A 20,440-nucleotide genomic window follows, 5' to 3' on the forward strand; every position below is an offset into this window, starting at 1 on the left:
GAGAGAGAAGAGCAGAGAGAGAGAGAAGAGAGAGAATAGCAGGGAGACAAAAAAGCAGGGAGGGAGACAAGAGCAGAGAGAGAGACAGAAGAGCAAAGAGAGAGACGAGCAGAGAGAGAGAAGTGCAGAGAGAGAGAGAAGAGAAGAGAGAGAGAAGTGGAGAGAAAGACAGGAGTAGAGAGAGAGAGAAGAGCAGAGAGAGAGCAGAGAGAAAAGAAAAGAGCGGAAAGCAGAGAGTGAGAGAAGAACAGAGAGAGAGAGAAGAGCAGAGAGAGAGAGTGAAGAGCATAAGAGTGAAGAGCAGAGAGAGTGAAGAGCAGAGAGAGAGAGAAGAGCAGAGAGAGAGAGAAGAGCAGAGAGAGAGAGAAGAGCAGAGAGAGAGAGAAGAGCAGAGAGAAAGCAGAGAGAGCAAAGAAGAGAGAGATAAGAGAAGAGAGAGAGAAGAGGAGAGGAGAGAGAGAAGAGCAGAGAGAGAGAAGAGCAGAGAGAGAGAGAGAAGAGCAGAGAGAGAGAGAGAAGAGAGAGAGAAGTGGACAGAAAGAGACAGGAGTAGAGAGAGAGAGAAAAGAGCAGAGAGAGAGAAGAGAGAGAGAAGTGGACAGAAAGAGACAGGAGTAGAGAGAGAGAGAAAAGAGCAGAGAGAGAGAAGAGCAGAGAGAGAGAGCGCAGCAGAGAGAGAGAAGAGCAGAGAGAGAGAGACAAGAGCAGAGAGAGAGAAGAGCAGAGAGAGAGAAGAGCAGAGAGAGAGAGCGCAGCAGAGAGAGAGCAGAGCAGAGAGAGAGCAGAGAGAGAGAGACAAGAGCAGAGAGAGAGAAGAGCAGAGAGAGAGAAGAGCAGAGAGAGAGAAGAGCAGAGAGAGAGAAGAGCAGAGAGAGAGAGAAGAGCAGAGAGAAAGCAGAGAGAGCAAAGAAGAGAGAGATAAGAGCAGAGAGAGAGAGAAGAGAAGAGAGAGAGAAGAGAAGAGAAGAGGAGAGGAGAGAGAGAAGAGCAGAGAGAGAGAAGAGCAGAGAGAGAGAGAGAAGAGAGAGAGAAGTGGACAGAAAGAGACAGGAGTAGAGAGAGAGAGAAAAGAGCAGAGAGAGAGAAGAGAGAGAGAAGTGGACAGAAAGAGACAGGAGTAGAGAGAGAGAGAAAAGAGCAGAGAGAGAGAAGAGCAGAGAGAGAGAAGAGCAGAGAGAGAGAGAAGAGCAGAGAGAAAGCAGAGAGAGCAAAGAAGAGAGAGATAAGAGCAGAGAGAGAGAGAAGAGAAGAGAGAGAGAAGAGAAGAGAAGAGGAGAGGAGAGAGAGAAGAGCAGAGAGAGAGAAGAGCAGAGAGAGAGAGAGAAGAGAGAGAGAAGTGGACAGAAAGAGACAGGAGTAGAGAGAGAGAGAAAAGAGCAGAGAGAGAGAAGAGAGAGAGAAGTGGACAGAAAGAGACAGGAGTAGAGAGAGAGAGAAAAGAGCAGAGAGAGAGAAGAGCAGAGAGAGAGAGCGCAGCAGAGAGAGAGCAGAGCAGAGAGAGACAAGAGCAGAGAGAGAGAGACAAGAGCAGAGAGAGAGAAGAGCAGAGAGAGAGAAGAGCAGAGAGAGAGAGCGCAGCAGAGAGAGAGCAGAGCAGAGAGAGACAAGAGCAGAGAGAGAGAGACAAGAGCAGAGAGAGAGAAAAGAGCAGAGAGAGAGAAGAGCAGAGAGAGAGAGCGCAGCAGAGAGAGAGCAGAGAGAGAGAGACAAGAGCAGAGAGAGAGAAGAGCAGAGAGAGAGAAGAGCAGAGAGAGAGAAGAGCAGAGAGAGAGAAGAGCAGAGAGAGAGAGAAGAGCAGAGAGAAAGCAGAGAGAGCAAAGAAGAGAGAGATAAGAGCAGAGAGAGAGAGAAGAGAAGAGAGAGAGAAGAGAAGAGAAGAGGAGAGGAGAGAGAGAAGAGCAGAGAGAGAGAAGAGCAGAGAGAGAGAGCAGAGCAGAGAGAGACAAGAGCAGAGAGAGACAAGAGCAGAGAGAGAGAGACAAGAGCAGAGAGAGAGACAAGAGCAGAGAGAGAGAGAAGAGCAGAGAGAGAGAAGAGAAGAGGAGAGAGAGAAGAGCAGAGAGAGAGAAGAGCAGAGAGAAAGCAGAGAGAGCAAAGAAGAGAGATAAGAGCAGAGAGAGAGAGAAGAGCAGAGAGAGAGAAGAGAAGAGGAGAGAGAGAAGAGCAGAGAGAGAGAAGAGCAGAGAGAGAGAGAGAGAGAAGAGAGAGAGAGAGAAGAGAGAGAGAGAGAGAAGAGAGAGAGAAGTGGACAGAAAGAGACAGGAGTAGAGAGAGAGAGAAAAGAGCAGAGAGAGAGAAGAGCAGAGAGAGAGAGCGCAGCAGAGAGAGAGCGACAAGAGCAGAGAGAGAGCGACAAGAGCAGAGAGAGAGCGAAGAGCAGAGAGAGAGCGAAGAGCAGAGAGAGAGAGAAGAGCAGAGAGAGAGAGAAGAGCAGAGAGAGAGAGAAGAGCAGACAGATTAAAAGAAAAGAAGGAGAGGAGAGGACAGGAGAGACGTAGAGGGCTTGGTTAGATTATAGCTGTGAGAAATTCTGAGTTTTTTGAAAACAACAAAATAATTTTAAAGAAAGAGTTTAATCAATAAAATGAAAAGCAAGTTGTTTGAATTGCTACCATTTTGAAAGAATCACTGGATTTTTATTACCCAACTTAGTAACACTTAAGTGCATTTCCAGATGGAAATGCCAAGATATGTCAAGATGAAAGCAGACTACACTAACGTCCACAAAGAAACAAATGCACTCATTACGCAATACTTACGTAAAAATGTTGCTTTATAAACTGCAAGATTTCCACAAGTGCTATACTACTGGAGTTATTCTTTCTGCTAGTACATGTATCTGAAGTTTTCTACAAATCCTAGAATCTCCCTTGTCAGGTCTCAGCTCAATTCAGTGAAAAGCAAGAAGGTGTGAACGTAAAGTTGCAGATTCTGTGTAGTATCTTATTAAATTAAAACATATGCAATGGTTCATTATATATATGATACAAACAAGAAAGGAAGAGTGGTCTAAAATTTTAGTCTCATCAACACAGCTGGTCTCAGAATTTGCAATTCAGCTTACCTTTTACGACCTATGATGTTTTTTGTGATTTTTATGCTATGTATCTTCAAATAGTCTTAAGATATTCTGATCCTATATATATATAAACACACATTTTTACAATATAGCTTACCGTAACTTGATGTGTAACTTACAGGTAGCTGAAGAATTTCATTTATCAACATATGGAAAAAATATATGAGTTAAGATGTAAAAAACATTTTTCATTCCATATATTAACTTCCTCACAGCCTTTTTTATGGTGTCTTTTCTTACTTCAGCATGCACATCTTTCTCATTTGTAGAAAGTAAAAATAACGAAGTTATTTAGACAGTCTGTATATCCTACCAGTGCCAACTGTTGTCTTATGTAAGAAAACCAATTTAATTAACGTGATTACCTTACAGTTTTGTACAAGTCCTCTAGAAACAGATACAGGATGCTTTAGTCACATTTAGGTACATCATTTATTTTCTATTTTAAAAAGATGTCAGTTGGACATGCTTATGTATTTTAGTTTTTCTCCTTATTGTAATTAAAATTTTTCAGGTTTAGTTCTGGTGCTAGTTTGGAGATTTTGGGGCAGGCAGGTATCCAATTGGTTTCCCTCTCCCAAGAAAGGAGCCTTCAGGAAGACCATAAGCATACATCTGACATACCTTCACTTAATAATTTTAAGTTTTCTGGGATACAGAAATATTCGTTGTCTTAAAACACTTACAAAAAACTTTATGTTAAAGTTTCTATTTTAGTGGTAGTGTTGCTGTACTTGTGATGGCTTAGGCACACAACTCAGGAAAAAGTTGTAGGCACAGACAACCTATTTCATTAGACCAGCTATATTGCTCACCTTGTAAAATAAGATGACCCATCCTTACAAAACATTTTTGCAATGTTGTTTTGCTTTTTCCCTAGCAATTTTATGCAGATACTTTTATTATTCTTTAACAGCTTGCAGCCTAGGACTTCAGGATCACACTTCAAATCATACCAATTTTCATCCCCTTCCCTACCTAAGGTTTGTTCTTAGGATGGAAGATGAACGTGAGACAACACAGTACAAGTTGCTTCCTTGACTGGGAATTGTTGGGGTCATAACTTCTGCAGTGCTTTACCAATTCGAATGCTACCCTGCTTCCTTGGAGTGACCCTACAGTTCAGATGAGTCTATCTTAACCTCATCCATCAATTTCTAAAATACCTATCACCCCCAACACAGAACTTTAGTAGGACACAAAGCAGAACATCTTATACACTTCTGCCTTTTTTTCTGGAGTGCTGAACCAGTACATTTTAGCAGACTCCTGCTGCAGCAGCTGTCTTCAGATTTGGTGAATTTACACTTAACAGTGAGACTCTGTCAGTGTGGTAGGCTTGCCAGCTCTAAACACAGAAATCCAAATCCAAAAAACTCACCATCCTTCATCATTATCTACTTCAGGTTCAGAAACCTCATTTTCAGGAGTTTCTTCAATTGCCTGGGTTAATTTTGATTTAAATCGGTCCAACAGTGCCAGTGTCTGAAATTAAATACATGGGTTTAGAGATGTTATACATATTTACACACAACTATGTATATACAACATCGCTTTGAACTATTATTATTTTGAGAAATAGTACAATGAGATGGAAGAATGATCTTTCATATGAACTTGTAAGAAACACTGTAGAGAGCTAGAGTGGGGGGGTGTATGTGTCTGAGAAAATCGAGAATGCATTGAGAGTGCCCGTCAAGAGAACAAGTGAGAGCGAGCAGGCAATGCTGAGGCAGCAAGAGCAAGCAAGGACGGCGTCCTGCAGGTGTGAAAGCGCACTTGTCTGACTGTCTAGTGAAATCAAAATGCATATTTAAGGTACAAAACCTTGTGGCTCCTTACAGAATAAAATAGGTGATTTTAAAGACTACTGACAATTTTTACTGTAAAGCAATCCATTGTATAAATTACAGATCATTCAAGCTTTGAAGACACAGTTGGATTGATATTTATATACTTTACATTGCTGATCTTTTAAATTCTGTACTGACACTAAAAAAAATTCAAAGCTTTTGACTCAAATGCAATGAACCACCTTAAGTAATTATACAGATACAGGTTCTTGCACTGCATACATTAAGCTCATACTGATTTATATTTGGTGTTTTATTCTCCAGCTGACATTGTCCAGTCTTTTGGCTACAATGAAGTCACTAAATCTCAGGTGACACCTGAGGTACCACAGATCTTGTTTCTGATCACCTGGGATGATATTTTGATTATGCAAGAATTGTATGCCTAAGCCTTGTGATAGGAGAGGGGGCTCTTCAGCAAAAGGGCAGATCGTATGAATAATCTGCACAGCCCACAGCTTACTTCTTGCTGATATTTGAGATATTCTTGGAAAGGAAAGCATCAGGGAATAAGCACTTGACTGAATTTACGTGGCAGGCTACATTTGATCTGTAGGTGATAGGTTGGCAGCCTATGTTGTAAAACACCTCTGTATGGCTGTTTGGTTTTGTTTGGTCAAGTTTTTCAAATTTAAAAGAATAAAAACTAAACAAGAATAGAAAACAGAAATAGGAAATACCAGAAGTGTTCACTGGAATCAAATTTCCTTCTGGGAGCAATCTTAACTTTAGGAGTTTCCTGGCTTTTGGATTCTTTCAAACACATATCTTAGCACTGCCAAAGGCAGGTTTTGGAGCATTTTTTGCATTTATTTTTTTCATTTTCTGTTTAAGATTGGAGTGAGGAAAACTTCAAAGATAATTTGGACCTGCAAAACATTCAAGTTCTATAGCATTCCATACTGTTGCAAACAAAGCCTGTACTTTGAACAGCTGAGACACAAAATCCCTGCCTAGGCCATCAGAAGGCAAGAAACTAACCCTTTTTATATGAAATTTTTACATTGAATTGTGAACAACCAAAGACACATTCCTTTTGTCTTGTCTATCTTTCTCTGGTGCCAGAGGTGCTGTGAATAGATCTGGCGACAGAAATAATTTCTAAGTATCTTAGTAGGCATTTTTGCAGTGAGTGATTAAGTGCCATACTGTGGATCAAGTAACTTTATAAACTGATTCTTGTGGAATTACAAGGTTAGGACTTCCAATATCTAGTTTGTAAGGAGACACATACCTTTCCCCCCTCTTTAATTCTTGCATGGAGTTACCATGGAAAATGGTATTGTGCTGTAGGACCAGGTAGAAGGGATACAAGGCTACAAGAGGCTCTCCACAAGTGAAATGGACTACAAAGATCTTGATTAATTACTGTTTAATAGCTGCCAGCAGGCACATCCCTGTCATCTCATCTTGTTTTCCTATGATGTCCAGGACAGGACTGTTATAAATTAATTAGATGTGGTTTTAAGTCCCTTGATCCACACTGCCAACAGAGCTTTAGTACTCTTTGATTCAAAGTTAATGGGCTTTTGAATGCAAGTTTCCATAAACTTAGTAGTTTAGAGCTATATCAGCTGGTCACACATATAAAGGTTTGCCAGCCACTGCTCTTAAGCTACTAAGCCTAAAGTTTCCAATCTCTTCTAGCTTCAACTGTTGAATATGAAAATCTTCATAGTTGAACTGACATGCACTTATAAACCAATGCATTTGGATGTACACAGATTTTCAGTTAACGGTATTTTCCACTTCACAGGCAGTTTCACGTATTTAACAGTTTGAAACTTTCTTATTTTAGAAAAAACAAATATTTATGTCAAACTTTGCTCATATTTGCATACTGAAGTCTACATACATCCATTCTGAAAAATAATTTTCATTATATTTAAAAAGCCTTTTTTTTCCCCCAGTACAATTAAAAACTGTTTCTGTTCACAACACCAAAAGGTATGGATGAATGTAATTTCTTTAAAACATAACTTAAAATGTTAAAAACCCCAGTGTGGAGAGATGCCAAGTATGCAAACTTCTCTCCCATGTTACCTTATGGCAAGCTGCAGAGCCAAGGAAAGCACTGTACAGAAATGCAAACTCTTGTAAATGTAATCAAATGTACATCTGCGTGGGCAGCATTTTCCTTTTGGAAGATTTTAGTGACTAAACCGACAGCACTTTCGAATACACATTGAAACTTCACTTACCTGTCTACTTTGGTAATCAAAATTGCCAACTAGATGGTACACAATTATTTTTACAAATAAGACTATTTTTTTAATGAAAAATGAAACTTAATGTATTTTAAAACTTTTATTTTTAAACAAATGAAGAAAGAAATATTTTCAGAACTTTTTCTGGATTTTTTTCGCCAGATTGTCAAACTATTACCTGATCTTCACGAGAAACTCCTTTCTTTGGCTGCTGCTTCCTCTTGTCTTCGTATTTTCTCTTCTCCTGAAGGTATTCTTCAACAACGCTGTTTGGAGCGGGTTCCTCCTCTGAGTAAGGAAACATATTTGGTTAAACAAATTAAATCTAGTTTTATGATTTAGTACCATTTTGGAGACAGTTTCTGACTTCTGAAAAACCAAGCAAAACACTTCCATAAAATGTTTCAGTTGTATTGCTTTCTCAGCAAGTAGAATGATTAGCTACCTGCTGAAGTGAAAAACACAACACTGTACTGGGCAGACAATGAGTCCAGAAATTCTTGTTTCAATTTTATTTTGCTATGGAGCCAGGGAAAGCAGGGTAACAGAAATAAAACCCTTGATGTTAAGATGAGAAATGAAAACTGCTGAAATTCCTTTAACAAGTTTACCTTAATTCCTGAAACTCTTTCTTGGAACAGCCAAACTGTTATGTGTATTAATATTCTATGACTATTTGTTACAGAGTAGAAAAATATAGACAAATATTGCCTATAGACACATTCACAGTTTTCCTGTTTTGTAGGCTGAAGTAGCCACAAACCAAATGCTTAACCTTGCAATATGGAAAAAACCCATAACATTTTTACTTTAGAGATCATTTTGTCAACCAGGAAAAAACCTCCTTAGTAACCAAGTAATATCTGGACTAGTCAACAGCTACTCTTGCCATAACAAATTATTAATTTAACATGACGAAAACGCAATTCAAAAATTATCTACACCATCCTTTCATATTTTCTTTCTCTTGAATAGAATTACGACATTTCACACTTTGATTTAGTATATTTGAAATTTATGTACACGTATTTACAGGATGGTTATTCCTGATAAGGAACCGAAGAAGAACTCCAGATGTCCACTTCAAATGATCAACAGAAAAAATTTATGAAGGAAAATGTTTCATCAAATTTCAGGATATACAGCCTGATGAACTGTGAATCTAAATCAAAGCCTGTATCAGCTTTTTTCACATAACTGCTGACTGCCACCCAGAGAAAATTTTTGATTCCAAACAAACTTCTCTCTCACCTTAAGTTTTCTATAAAGTTCATAAACACAGCATTTTATAACAAGAGGAAATAAATTTTAATGGTATATCTACATGTAAATTACTTATTTATATATTTCTACAAATAAAATCTCATCCTTTTTATTCTAATGTATACGTCGCATGTATGTATTTAAAGAATATCAGGGAAAACAATCAAACATACACAATACCATTCAGAGCTGTTTTTTTCCTGTTTTCCAGTAGACATGCTGGATAAAATGAAGAACAGAGGATTACAGGTACCAGCAAGATAAAGAAAGAAAAAAAGCCATCTTCTAGAATGACCAAAAAAGATAAATTTATATACACAGACATTTAGGGATTATTAAGCCTCTGAATAAATGAAATAAAATCTACTATAGAACCTCATGCAGCATAACAGCAAATGAACTGGAAAGAATAACAAAGTACAGTATAAAACTAAAAATCATAATGGCTCATCTCCATCTTTCCCCCTATTACATCAGTTTTTTTCTACTAATAAAAATCTCCATTCTTAATTCAAGACCAATCCCTTGTGAAGACAAACCACTAGTTTTCGCATAAATGCATGTATACAATCAAACTTGATCACCGTGTGGAAACAACTTACTGCCTTGTGTTACTAACATTGTGCCTCTAGATAACCTGAACTACAAAACCACCTGCTTTCTTACAAAGAACAACCTTTTGGGTATGTTTAACTTCGGGGGTAATTTGAAATAAATCCCATTTACCCAATTATAATTTCCCACCTATGACAAGCAAAAGAACTGAGAAAAGCGTTCTTGAATACTTATGAAAATGACAGTCTCAAGCTGGCCATAAACATTTAAAGCTGTGATCCAAACTTTGATAAACATATGATGAATTTAAAGAAGATGTGGTCCTTAGTTATATAGGTCTTTTGACTAAGATTTTAGTTTGATCTAGTGCAGCTCAAATATAGTTCTTATACAAACATCTTAAATTCCCCTGCAGTTGTGTGTTTGTGTATTTTTATCACACTCTTATGGTTGTCACTTTAATGTTAACACAAATACTTTACATTTCAGTTTAAGACTTGAGATTACTGTTTTCTAGGGTCTTCGCCTGTAAGAGTTTTTCTAATCTTCAACTTCATTCTCGGCCTCCTAGGAAAGCCTTTTCCTAAGTCAGACAAAAGATAATCATATCCACCTGAACTAACTTCAGGGAGAGTCAACCAAAACAGTTACGCACTTGTATGCATCATATTTCTGCACCTTTCAATAAAATGACTTTAAGACATGCTTATATTTCTCTATGAGGTCTTATAAACCACATTAAAAGCAAGTAATACAACAGAAAGGATTTTCAAGAAAAGCCCCTAAGTCAATGAGTTCCTAACTAATTTAAAAACTCTTGAAAATTCCAAACAATCATTTCAAAGACACAAAGCTTTATTTTTATTAATAGAAATAAAAAATTCAGTTTTAGTAAGTAAAAACTCCTTATGAAAATTATTAATGAATAAAATGAATAAACTCAGGTAACCAGCAAGCAAAAGAAGACATCCAGAAGAGACACTTGTTGGTGGGAAGAACTCTTTTAAAATGTAAAAAACATTTTAAAATGTAAAAATAGATTGCTGGTTACTACTATCTATCTCCCAGTCAGCATTCCAGAGCCCCTCCAGATCTTTTGCAATAGAGCTGGAGAAATGAAGAATGACAGCACTGTACAATGGACACGTCAAGCTTGAAAAACTTAGGTCCAGCTTGCTGATCCAGCAAAAGTATGAGGATCATTACATTGGTATCAAAATATTTAAGCTCCAAACTCCTTAATCTAAGAGGAGTTATTCAGACAAAAATTAATGAAACACAACAGAGATGCACAGCAGTGAAATAATAATTAGATGTCTCATTTAAGTACTGCAGGATGCAGAAGATGCTAGTTCAAGTTACAGGGATCTTGTAGCACTCGTGCCCTAGTGGCATCTCATCACAAAGTGTAAATAGCATCACAGTTTGAACAAGTTGCTGTGTATATTCTGTCAGTAAGGAAGGTGAGGAAAAGAAAAATAAAAAGACAACCTTCCTTATTGAAAATCCATTTCATCCTACTTTTAACAGAATTTGTAAGTACATTGCTACTTACCTCAGCTAGCTTGAGTTACTGCCAAGAGACCATTCATCTTAGTGAGACAAAAACTTTAGCATTTAAGTAATTTATTTTCTTTCAGATAGATTCTTCTGTCCTGGAATATTCCTTTAATGAGTAACAGATGCCAACACGATGGTATAATCTAACTTAAAACTTCATTTTTGGGACACGGTTTCCAACGATAGCCTGAAACTAAGGAAGATATTCCAAAGTCTTTCCACCAGAAAGGAAGAGACTGATTTCAAAAAAAAAAAAATACAGAAGGGTTTATTATGCTCACACTTAAATTAGAAACCGTTCAAATGATGTCAGGTTTTAACTACAAAATTGCAGAAGTATAACTAAGACATGAGAACTTGATCCAGGGGTGTTGAACTGAACTGAATGGCAGTCTGGATGGTTTTGTATGAATCCCTAAATAGGAAGCAGAGCAGAAGAGAAAGCTTGATAGTAAACATTCAAGAAAAGTTCCATCAGACATGATCTATTTCAGAAACTGCAACTGAATTTTATCTTCCACGATATGAAAACCAAGAAGCATGAGTACTAGGCCTGCTGACTGAGGCAGATTAGAGAAGTACAATCACCGCTTATGCTCACATTCACACTGGCCTTAAACACTGGGCTTCATTTCTAACATTGCAGGTGGGGCAACTTTGGCTTAGCATGTACACCAGTTGTAGCATGGATAAGGTACAATTGGAGACAGATGTATTTCAGTATGCATACAATTTCCCACAGTATGAACTTTGCTATTTAACAGTTTTGTTATTTGTACCAGTCTTGACAAACCTTGTAATAATTACTGTCCTTGTAGCAAAGGTGGTAGATTCTGTATAAAATGTAGACATTTTGTTTCCTCTTTAAGAAAGAAATAATGAAGCTGCATATAAAACATTTGTTGGAGAAAGAAGCAGTTTGGTTTGCTGAAAGCGTTACCGGAAACACTAATCTTCGGAAGGGTAGAAGCAATACATATTATGATAGAGAAAAATACATGCTGTATCTGAAGGTTTAATGTCACTATAAAAAAGAAAGAGCCTACAGTACTGACAAGGATCAATGAAAGAATTTTGGTTTATGTTTTTTCTTTGATAAGGTACAGCTAGCATGAAGATTTTTACACAAGATGACAAGTATGTTACGTTGCAAAACATTCCTGATATGCTGAACTTCACAAAAGTAGTCCCATTAACTCCTGTAATACACTTTGCATACATGATCATGAGTTCATGCAGAACCCAGGTAAGATAACAAGTAGAGAATACAAAGAAATCTGTATTAAAGGGCACCCCGGTTTATTTAGCAGGGTTTGTGTATATTTTAAATGTGGTGGACTCATTAACTTTTTTTCAGTATCTCAAATGTATTCTTTAGCAACTCAGATGACACATTTGAAATGATAAAAGAGCTACCGGGCAGAAATTTCAAGAAATGTATGGTATAGCTAGACTAAATACCAAAGGGAAAACAAAAAATTGAAAAACCTGGACAACTTGTTTGAAATGAAAGAAGTTATGACTGAATGTCTTTGTGTGTTAAATTAAGAGGCCTAAAACACATTCCTGTATTTGTGCAATACATTCCACTTTTGGCTATTCATCAATATTCCGTTTATATTGCATTCCTCTGGAAGTATAGAGATATTTGGTACTGATTTTAAAAATCTTGATGAGATTCAAATCTTGACAAGAAGAATTATTTTTGTTCCAAAACAAACAAAACCCTTATGAATTACAGAAGAAGTTCTGATAGATCTCAATATTTCATGAATTAAAATGGAATTCCTATTAGAAGTGACAGATGGAGAACATAAAGCCACTTTCTATAATTAAGAGCTAAGACAGATAACACACTTCTTCCAGAATCCAGGAAAAAAATTTCTTCCAGCATTAAATACTGTGTCTTTGAAAATAAAAACACTAATTTCCTGTGAAGTAAAATAACAATGAATCTACAGGAAAATACAGTATGAAATAATATTATGCTTCAAAGAATTTAAAACATACTCTCCACTATGTTTTTGTTTAGGTCCAATTCTACTTGTGGTTTTCTTTGCACCTTTAAATACTATTCAGTTACTGTTACTATAGCTCTGGCCTGCCTAAGTTCCTGAAGAGCTACTGTTTGCCTACAAGTCAGATTTAGTAACCATGAATAACTAGATTTGTTTACAAGATGAGCTTCCAGGGGTTGGACTTATACCTGGATTTTCAGTTTGCTACAGTGAAAAAAGCAACAGTTTTAGAACAAACTTACTTGATCATTAACAGACTCAAACAATAAAATCTTAGAATTCCTAGAGTCTCAAAACATTTCTTTGAAAGAGCATAGCCCACTGGTTTCTAAAAAAGTGTAAACTTTAATATGCAATAGTGTAAGTTTCTAGTGAATGTCTTCTGAACTTTGGTAGCTTTTACACACACAGTCCCAGTCTAAAACGTGGTTAATTTGCTTATGTCAATTAATCATGAGCACATGCTTCAGTTTACTACTAAAATCAAAGCTGGCTTACAGTGAGGTTTTTGCCCTCTTTTCTGTTGCAGGGAGACAAGAGGGAAAGGCATTCACTACAGCAGGGAAGAGACTAAATAGGGATGCTGGGTATTATGTTATGAGATTAAATGAGAAATGTTAGTAGTGAAACAAAGGTTTGCAAAAGTGACACAATAAAGACACATACCTTGATACAATGCAGCTATACTGTATATACTGCAAAATTGTCATGCCTAATGTATTTATGCTGCATAATTTCCAAGCCACTAAAATTTGGATTTTGTTGTTTTCATGATATTCTCGAGGGTGCATAATTTGGTTAGTCTCAGACTTCAAGAAAGCATGTTACTGTGTAAGACAGGACTTAAATAAGATTTAAGTGCCACTGACATTACCCAAACTTAGGAATAAAACAGAAATAAAACATAACCTTAAACTGGCATCCTTGCTAGATTTTGAGTTTTCTAAATACTTCTATCATTGGATTACCATACTACAATTAAAAGAAAACAGAACGTATGTCATGCCTCAGTAGAATTTTTACACTTGAATGTTGGTTTTTATATCAGTTTTTAGGTTTTGCTGCTCAGATAGTATTTTGTAGCTTTTCTGTTTTCTCATGTGTGACAATTAAATTTCACCTTTCACAGATTATCAATTTACAAAAATGATCTAACATGTAAAACTAAAATACTACTTAAATACTATTAGTATTTAAAAACAACATATATTTAAACAAGTGGGCAGATGGTATTTATCTAAAGCAAACCTCAGTGAAGTATATTCACAGGTTTACACTACAGAACTTAGAATTTTTTCAAATATTTTATTAAGTACTTCAAAATGCTGAAGTAATTCAGCACTCAATTTATAGTGTTTGATGTAATTTCTGGCATCACTACAGCAAATGTCACATAAAAGAAAACCATCTTATTTAAAGCAAGGTCTTGACAGCAGTCTGGCATAGCTAACAATCTTATTCACAAATTGGAAGGCTGGTTATAATCAAACATGTACAGAGGGAATCAAGTTTTTCTTCTCAATCCTCTTGAAACAATGTAAACACTTAAATTTTCACCCCCAAATCTTTCTTAATTACTCTCATCTCTGAATACAGAAAAAAAATAGGTAGGTATAATACATAACATGAACAATTTGAAGCAGCGATACTAACTGTGATACCCACACTAATAAAGGTCTGCCAGTGGACATAAAATAGATGTGTTGTGCTGCCACCTATTCCTTAAACGTCCTCTCAGAACTAGCCCTGATCCTGCAAAAAGTCCAGTATGACCTAAGCCTTATTCTCACAGTTCTGTGGTCTCCCACTACAGCTGCAAGTTTTAGCTGAGATGCAGTGTTTATTAATCAAGCACAGATTCGTATTAACACGGTTACATAGCCTCTGAACTAGCATTTTTTCCTAATGCTCACAGCATAGGCAGACACCGTGCTAGTGTCTGCACCATCTGGATAGACATACCTGATGCGGCATGACACAACTCACTCTCCATCCCACATTCCCCAAGAGGATAGGCAGAGAACAGCAGAAAAATCTCCCGCTACACACACATTCATTTCCTCACAGTAATTGGTTTTAAATATATGTAATTTCTTATATGTAAATTAATGCGGAACAGGTAAACTGTTACACATCTAGCAGTCTGTCTCACATATTGACAGCTTTATTACATTGATGAAAATTTAGTTCAATAAACAAAAAATTACTAAATGAGATATAATAAATGCTTTTAACTTTGAGGCAAACTTACTTGCTCAGGTACAACACTTTTACTACTGTTACACAGCATTATATTCAAACTAAAGTGTTTCTAGGGTCTGCAGTTATTTTTCAGTTGTAAATGGCTGTTTCGCAGTAAAGGTACCCTTCATTTCTTTCACTTACCATCTTTAAACAATTAAGATCCCACCCTGCCATCCCACTCTACCTAAATTAGACATATCTTCAAGTATTTCCTAATAAATTAGTTCATGTAGTCTTCTGCTAGTTTGGGGGTGGTGTTTGTCCAGTCGTTTCCAGTGTCTTTTTTTGGTGGTATGATACTTGGAACAGAGTACAGTAGTACAACTGTGCTTTTACAGTTAATGCCTTTGTAGCAATGACCACACAATCACAGCCACATCACAGTGTAAATTCATGTTCAGTTTTCTAGTACAAACCTGAAGTATCTTTCACTGTTGTGGCTTTCCCATTTTCTTTATTTTATGAGTTTGTGTGTGAAATTATTTTTCCTTAATACTGTGTGCATGTGAATTTAGTAACCTCATAATAACTATAGCCTAAGTATTAACATTTTGAATCCATAGTTAAGTTATAATTTAAGTAAAATCTATTTGATTCACTTTGTAAATGACAAACCAATGATTAAGTGCTGTTAAAATCCTATGATCAACCTTAAACTGTGAATATTTCTGATATCCTTTAGATATAAACCATTGACCAAATCTGAGGTTAAGATTGGATCTAGCCACACCTAAACTCTATTAACAGTTTGGAAAGCAAAGAGGTCCATTCTGAACCTCTGGACTCAAAGGGAGGGTTCTCCCTTAACCTTTTACATTTTTAATCTCTGTGTAAAAATCACTCCAGCTTAATTTTGTTTCTTCTTTGTGTGATTTATCTATGTAGTAAGCAATAAAGTGAACCTTGCCATTGAACTCTGTGAAGTTGCACTCCCACAAATTCCTATTAAAACTATTTCACTTATACCTTTGATGGTGATTCTTTACATGACTTAACCTAAACCACTCGTTTGTGACTAAGTGGTGTAGTCAGCAGGATGGCAAGTGATATCACTGATTACTTACAAAAACATGGAATAAATCCAAGTCCTAAATTTTCAGAAGAATGGGCTCATGATAATTGGCATGATCAGGAAGCTGGAGAAAAACAGTTAAAGGTGGCCAGAGGCAATTACAAAACATGGAAAAGGGAAAGGAATTATTTGCAAAATGTTAGGCACCTGCCTAGAAGCTGCTTGTTGGGATAAGAAGAATAGCAATAAAGAGAAACAAAATCTGAGAGAGGAAATAGAAGGCAGAAAGGCAGCCAAGTTATTACTATCTTTGAAAACTGAGCAGCTGCAGAAACAGAGGAAGAAAACCAGAAAAAACCAAAAACCGGAAGAAAAGGTTGAAATTATGCTTATGTGGGCTCCCCAACCTCCCTGACATTGTACAAATTACGAAATGAATTGCAACCCCTGAAGAATGGGATTCAAGTATATGGGGTGAACCCGACAACAACAAACTGCGGAAAACATTTTTTTACCTGCCTCAAGCCTCCCTTAATATGAAAACAGACCCATTACAAAAACAGAAGGAACTTTTGGACCTCGGGGTGGAGCAGGAGACTGTACCCGAAAAACAACCCCATTCAATCCAATTCAGATGGCTAATTCACAATAGTGCTATGGCCATAAGCCAGGTGAGACTGAATTGAGTATTTATGGCAAGTATGTTTAATTGAAGGAGACAGAATCTTACTAAATAGCAATGAAGCCAATGGCTTTTGGGGTGCTGGTGTCTTTTTAAATGCTGGGCCTGAGCCCCCAGATGATCCCACTCAGTAACAAGCAGGGTGGCATACTGGGCTAGTGGAATAGATACACTGGAAAGAGGAGAACCCCTGTTAAAACCCATTAAACCTTTGAACAAGGTCTCCACAGCTATTACAAGAGCTGCCTGGATCCACATGACGCATGAGCACCATCCTGTTGATGCCCCTACACTGGCAATTGTAAATCATGATATGCTGAAACCATTAATTAAGGAAGCCCCTGCTACGCTCAAACATCTCATTGCAAAACAAGATGAAATTAGAAGACACTGACTTCAGCATCATATAACGAAGCCCTAGTGTATAGACAGCTGGATACAGTGATCAACCTAGTGAGACCAAAAATACAGGCTGTAATGTCAGGCAAGTTATACCATCATCCCTGAATAGGATGGACCCTTTGATCATCCACCCAGACTCAGAGGTGGAGAGAATTATATGATCAAGCATAGGCATCCCAAGAGTTGTAATTCAGAGGCAACCTGCCAGCATTATCCAAGATCTAATTCACACAGTGCAGACACGCACTAATAGCAGTAGGATGGTAAACACTCCAAACACTCAGACACCATCATCAGCTCCACGAGGGGGTGATAGCCACTTTCTTCCTCGAAATTTGAGACCAAAACCCAAATAACCCTTGGTCAAGAATTTGGCCTGTCTGTCCAGTAAGTGAAACCCTATCATTGCATAGGTAACAACAGCCCAAAGATTCTAAATCCATTTGGCCCTCGACGACAATTGCTAGAATTTTTAATAGATACAGGTGTACACACTTCAATGTTAGCAGGAAGCCAAGAGGCTGCGTATATGACCCAGATAGCAAAGAGTTAAAACCACTGAAATAACCAGAGCAAGTGTTATTTGTCAAACCACTAAGGTTAATTCATGGCTCCCAGGCGAGATGCGCATGTCATCTAATCCCTTTGTGATTAAAGATCACAAAGAAAACATTCTGGGGTTTGATGTTTTGAATGGCCAGACCTGGCGCCTGCCGGACTGCAGCGGCAGCGTATGGTCCTTCAGTTCAAATATCGACCCCAACCCTGATAAATATCAGGAAGCTATAGGGTGTGTACTCCACACAACAAATGTACTCCCCGAGTCAAAAATTACTAATGTACTACAACACCTAATTCCTGCTGCAGCACAAAAACGAATTTTTGAAGTCAGAGCTGATGTGGAAAACCAACAAATCATCTCCAGAACCTCAGAACCCACTCCCCATAAAATTTACCAGTCTGGCCAGTCTGAAAACCGGACAGGAAATGCTGTCTTACAATTGATTACTGGTGCTTGAGTGCTAATACAGACCCACTAACAGCTGCAGTACCTAATATTACAACCCTAGCAGCCACCCTACAAGCAGCCATGGATGGCAGCACTAGATGTAAATGGCAAGTTCTTCATGCTCCCCTTATGACAGTAAGATATTAAGAAATTTGCCTTTACTTGGGAAGGTACACAATGTACCTTCAACAGACTACTACAAGGGTATAAACACACACCCGTAATTGCTTATACTTGCTGAACTTTACGAACAGTCTCACTTCCTCAGAATGTGAAACTATACCAAAATATAGATGATATTACAACAGAAGGAGATTCCCCTGAAAAGATGAGGGAAGCAGCAATAGCAGTAAGGCAAGCACTAAATGAAGCAGAAATTGTGATCCTATCTGAAAAATGTAAGGGACCAATTAGAAAAGTGAAGGTTTTGGGTACTTGGTGGACAACAGTTAGTGCAATGATTCCTCCAGATACCTTGAGAATAACGAAACTACTGCATTTGCCCCAATCTAGGAAAGAATAACAACAGCTCATAGGCACTCCAGGATATTGGAGAAAACATATACTGGGATTGTTCTATCATTGCGCACCCACTATACTTACTTTTATGAAAAGGAAAACTATGGAAATGGAACCCAGAACATGAAGAAGCAGTTAAAACTCTTAATAGAGGAATTAAAAACATATCAGTCGTTGGGATCAGCACACCCCCATAACCTTATTACTTCAGAATGGGGTTTTGCTGAACATGGTACTTACTGTAACCTATTCCAAACTGGCTCTGATGGACCAAAAAGACCTTTATTATTCAGCTTGACTGCATTTAAAGAGACAAAGCCAAGATATTCTGAGTGGGAAAAGGGATTTTTGTCTTTAGTCCAATCAGTAAAACATGTTGAGAAAATACTCCAGGGACAACCCATACAAACCAGAGCACCATTTAATTTGCTAGAAGCAATCCTAAAGGGGCCTGTTCCCCCAGAAGGAGCTGCACAAAAACCTACAGTCAGAAAATGGTATGCTTGTTTGACAGAAACTGTAGAAGGAATGAAATTAACCAAAGGACCTTCTAAAGTTTCCAAATTACAAATGGCTGTAAATGTAGACTCATCAGTATTACAACATTTTAAACCTTCACCAATTTTAAATGTGCCTCCCCTTCAGTGAGGGAACACCATCAGAAGACATTTGGTTCACTGACACCTCAGCAAAAAGAATACACAGTAAACAGCAATACAAAGCTGTTGCATTAAATATTGCTGCTGGCAGACAAGTAATAGAAGAAGGTAAAGGTAGTGCACAAGTAGGAGAAGTAAGGGCAGTTGTTTTGGCAGCACAGAATGGAGCAACGATTACATACACAGACTCCTATGCTGTGTGGGCTGGCACCACACAATGGTTCTGTCAGTGGGCATCCCTACACTAGGAGGTAAACAGACCTCTAGTATAGAGAACTCAAGATTGGCAATTACTACTAGATATAGTCAGGAAAACACCATTCAGGATAGGATGGGTAAAAGCTCACGCCAAAGACAATGAGCCAGCTACAAACTGGAATAAAAAGGTGGATGAGTTGACCAAAAGCAGTAAGATAAAACTAAGGAATTCCTTAAATCCTGAGTAGTATTCTTTGGGAGAACGGCTAAATCAAAAATAATTTCATACAGATAAAGAAGTACTTCATTTTGCTGCACAGAGCAAAGGCTGGCCTCGACACAGGAAAATTTGTAAAGTTATTCTTACAGAATGTTCCCAGTGTAAATTAAGATAATGAACAGATCACCCCACTAAAGTACCACCTTTGTACATTAGCAAAGGTAAAACCTTATGGTCTACCTGGCAAATCAATTATATTCACCGGCTGAAACCCTACGCTGGATATGAACATATTTTAACAGGTGTAGAAGTAGAATCTGGACTCTTTACAGCAACTAAGTGCCGACGGACAAAATACAATACAGAGGTTATCATCTTGGTTCTCAAGTTTGCCTACTCCTGACACCTTCCAAAGTGATAACGGCTCCCACTTCTCATGCAAGGAGGTGCAAAATTGGGCAAAACAAGAGATTTAATGGGTATTCCACACTCCATATTGCCCCAAATCAAATGGGATGATAGAAAGAGCTAATGGTTTGTTGAAAAGGAGCCTTAAACCACATGAGGTTCAGTGGATACTGGACTTTCCAAAGTATTTCACCAACTCAATAATCAGTTCCAGCCCACTGGAAGCCCTGTCAACAGAGCATTCTTTGCAAAAACTGAACCTGGTGCTCCACCTTCTGATGAAAGAAAATGTCTGATAATAACCAGGACAACCTGTTACAGTAAATTTACCACAAACTGGAACTGTGCCTATGACTAATTAAACCTCACAGGCCACTTGCTTGGGAAGCTCCTTGTAGCAGTGGAGCAGAACATAAAATCAGTTCTAGATGGATTTATTCTGCACCATGAAAGGGGTCACCCGTTTGGCTTTCCTCACTGTGACCTTTCTTTCTTTTCTCTTAGCAGAAAATTAACTGATTGCAACAAAAACAACAGCAGTATACTCCCAAC

The 20,440-nt window shown here is 37.8% G+C and overlaps 1 protein-coding gene across 1 annotated transcript in view; it reads right to left on the reverse strand.

Moving 5' to 3' along the window:
• The window catches only part of CWC27 (CWC27 spliceosome associated cyclophilin), a 127,466-nt gene that overhangs the window by 19,412 nt on the left and 87,614 nt on the right, over nucleotides 1–20,440 (reverse strand). The window contains exons 12-13 of the mRNA XM_040579032.1: nucleotides 7,318–7,427; nucleotides 4,461–4,564 (exon numbers count right to left, since the gene is read on the reverse strand). Coding sequence (XP_040434966.1) covers nucleotides 4,461–4,564; nucleotides 7,318–7,427 — 214 coding nt within the window. The remainder of the gene's footprint in view (nucleotides 1–4,460; nucleotides 4,565–7,317; nucleotides 7,428–20,440) is intronic.

This window comes from Falco naumanni, chromosome Z (assembly GCF_017639655.2).
Source record: "Falco naumanni isolate bFalNau1 chromosome Z, bFalNau1.pat, whole genome shotgun sequence".
Classification (NCBI taxonomy): Eukaryota; Metazoa; Chordata; class Aves; order Falconiformes; family Falconidae; genus Falco; species Falco naumanni.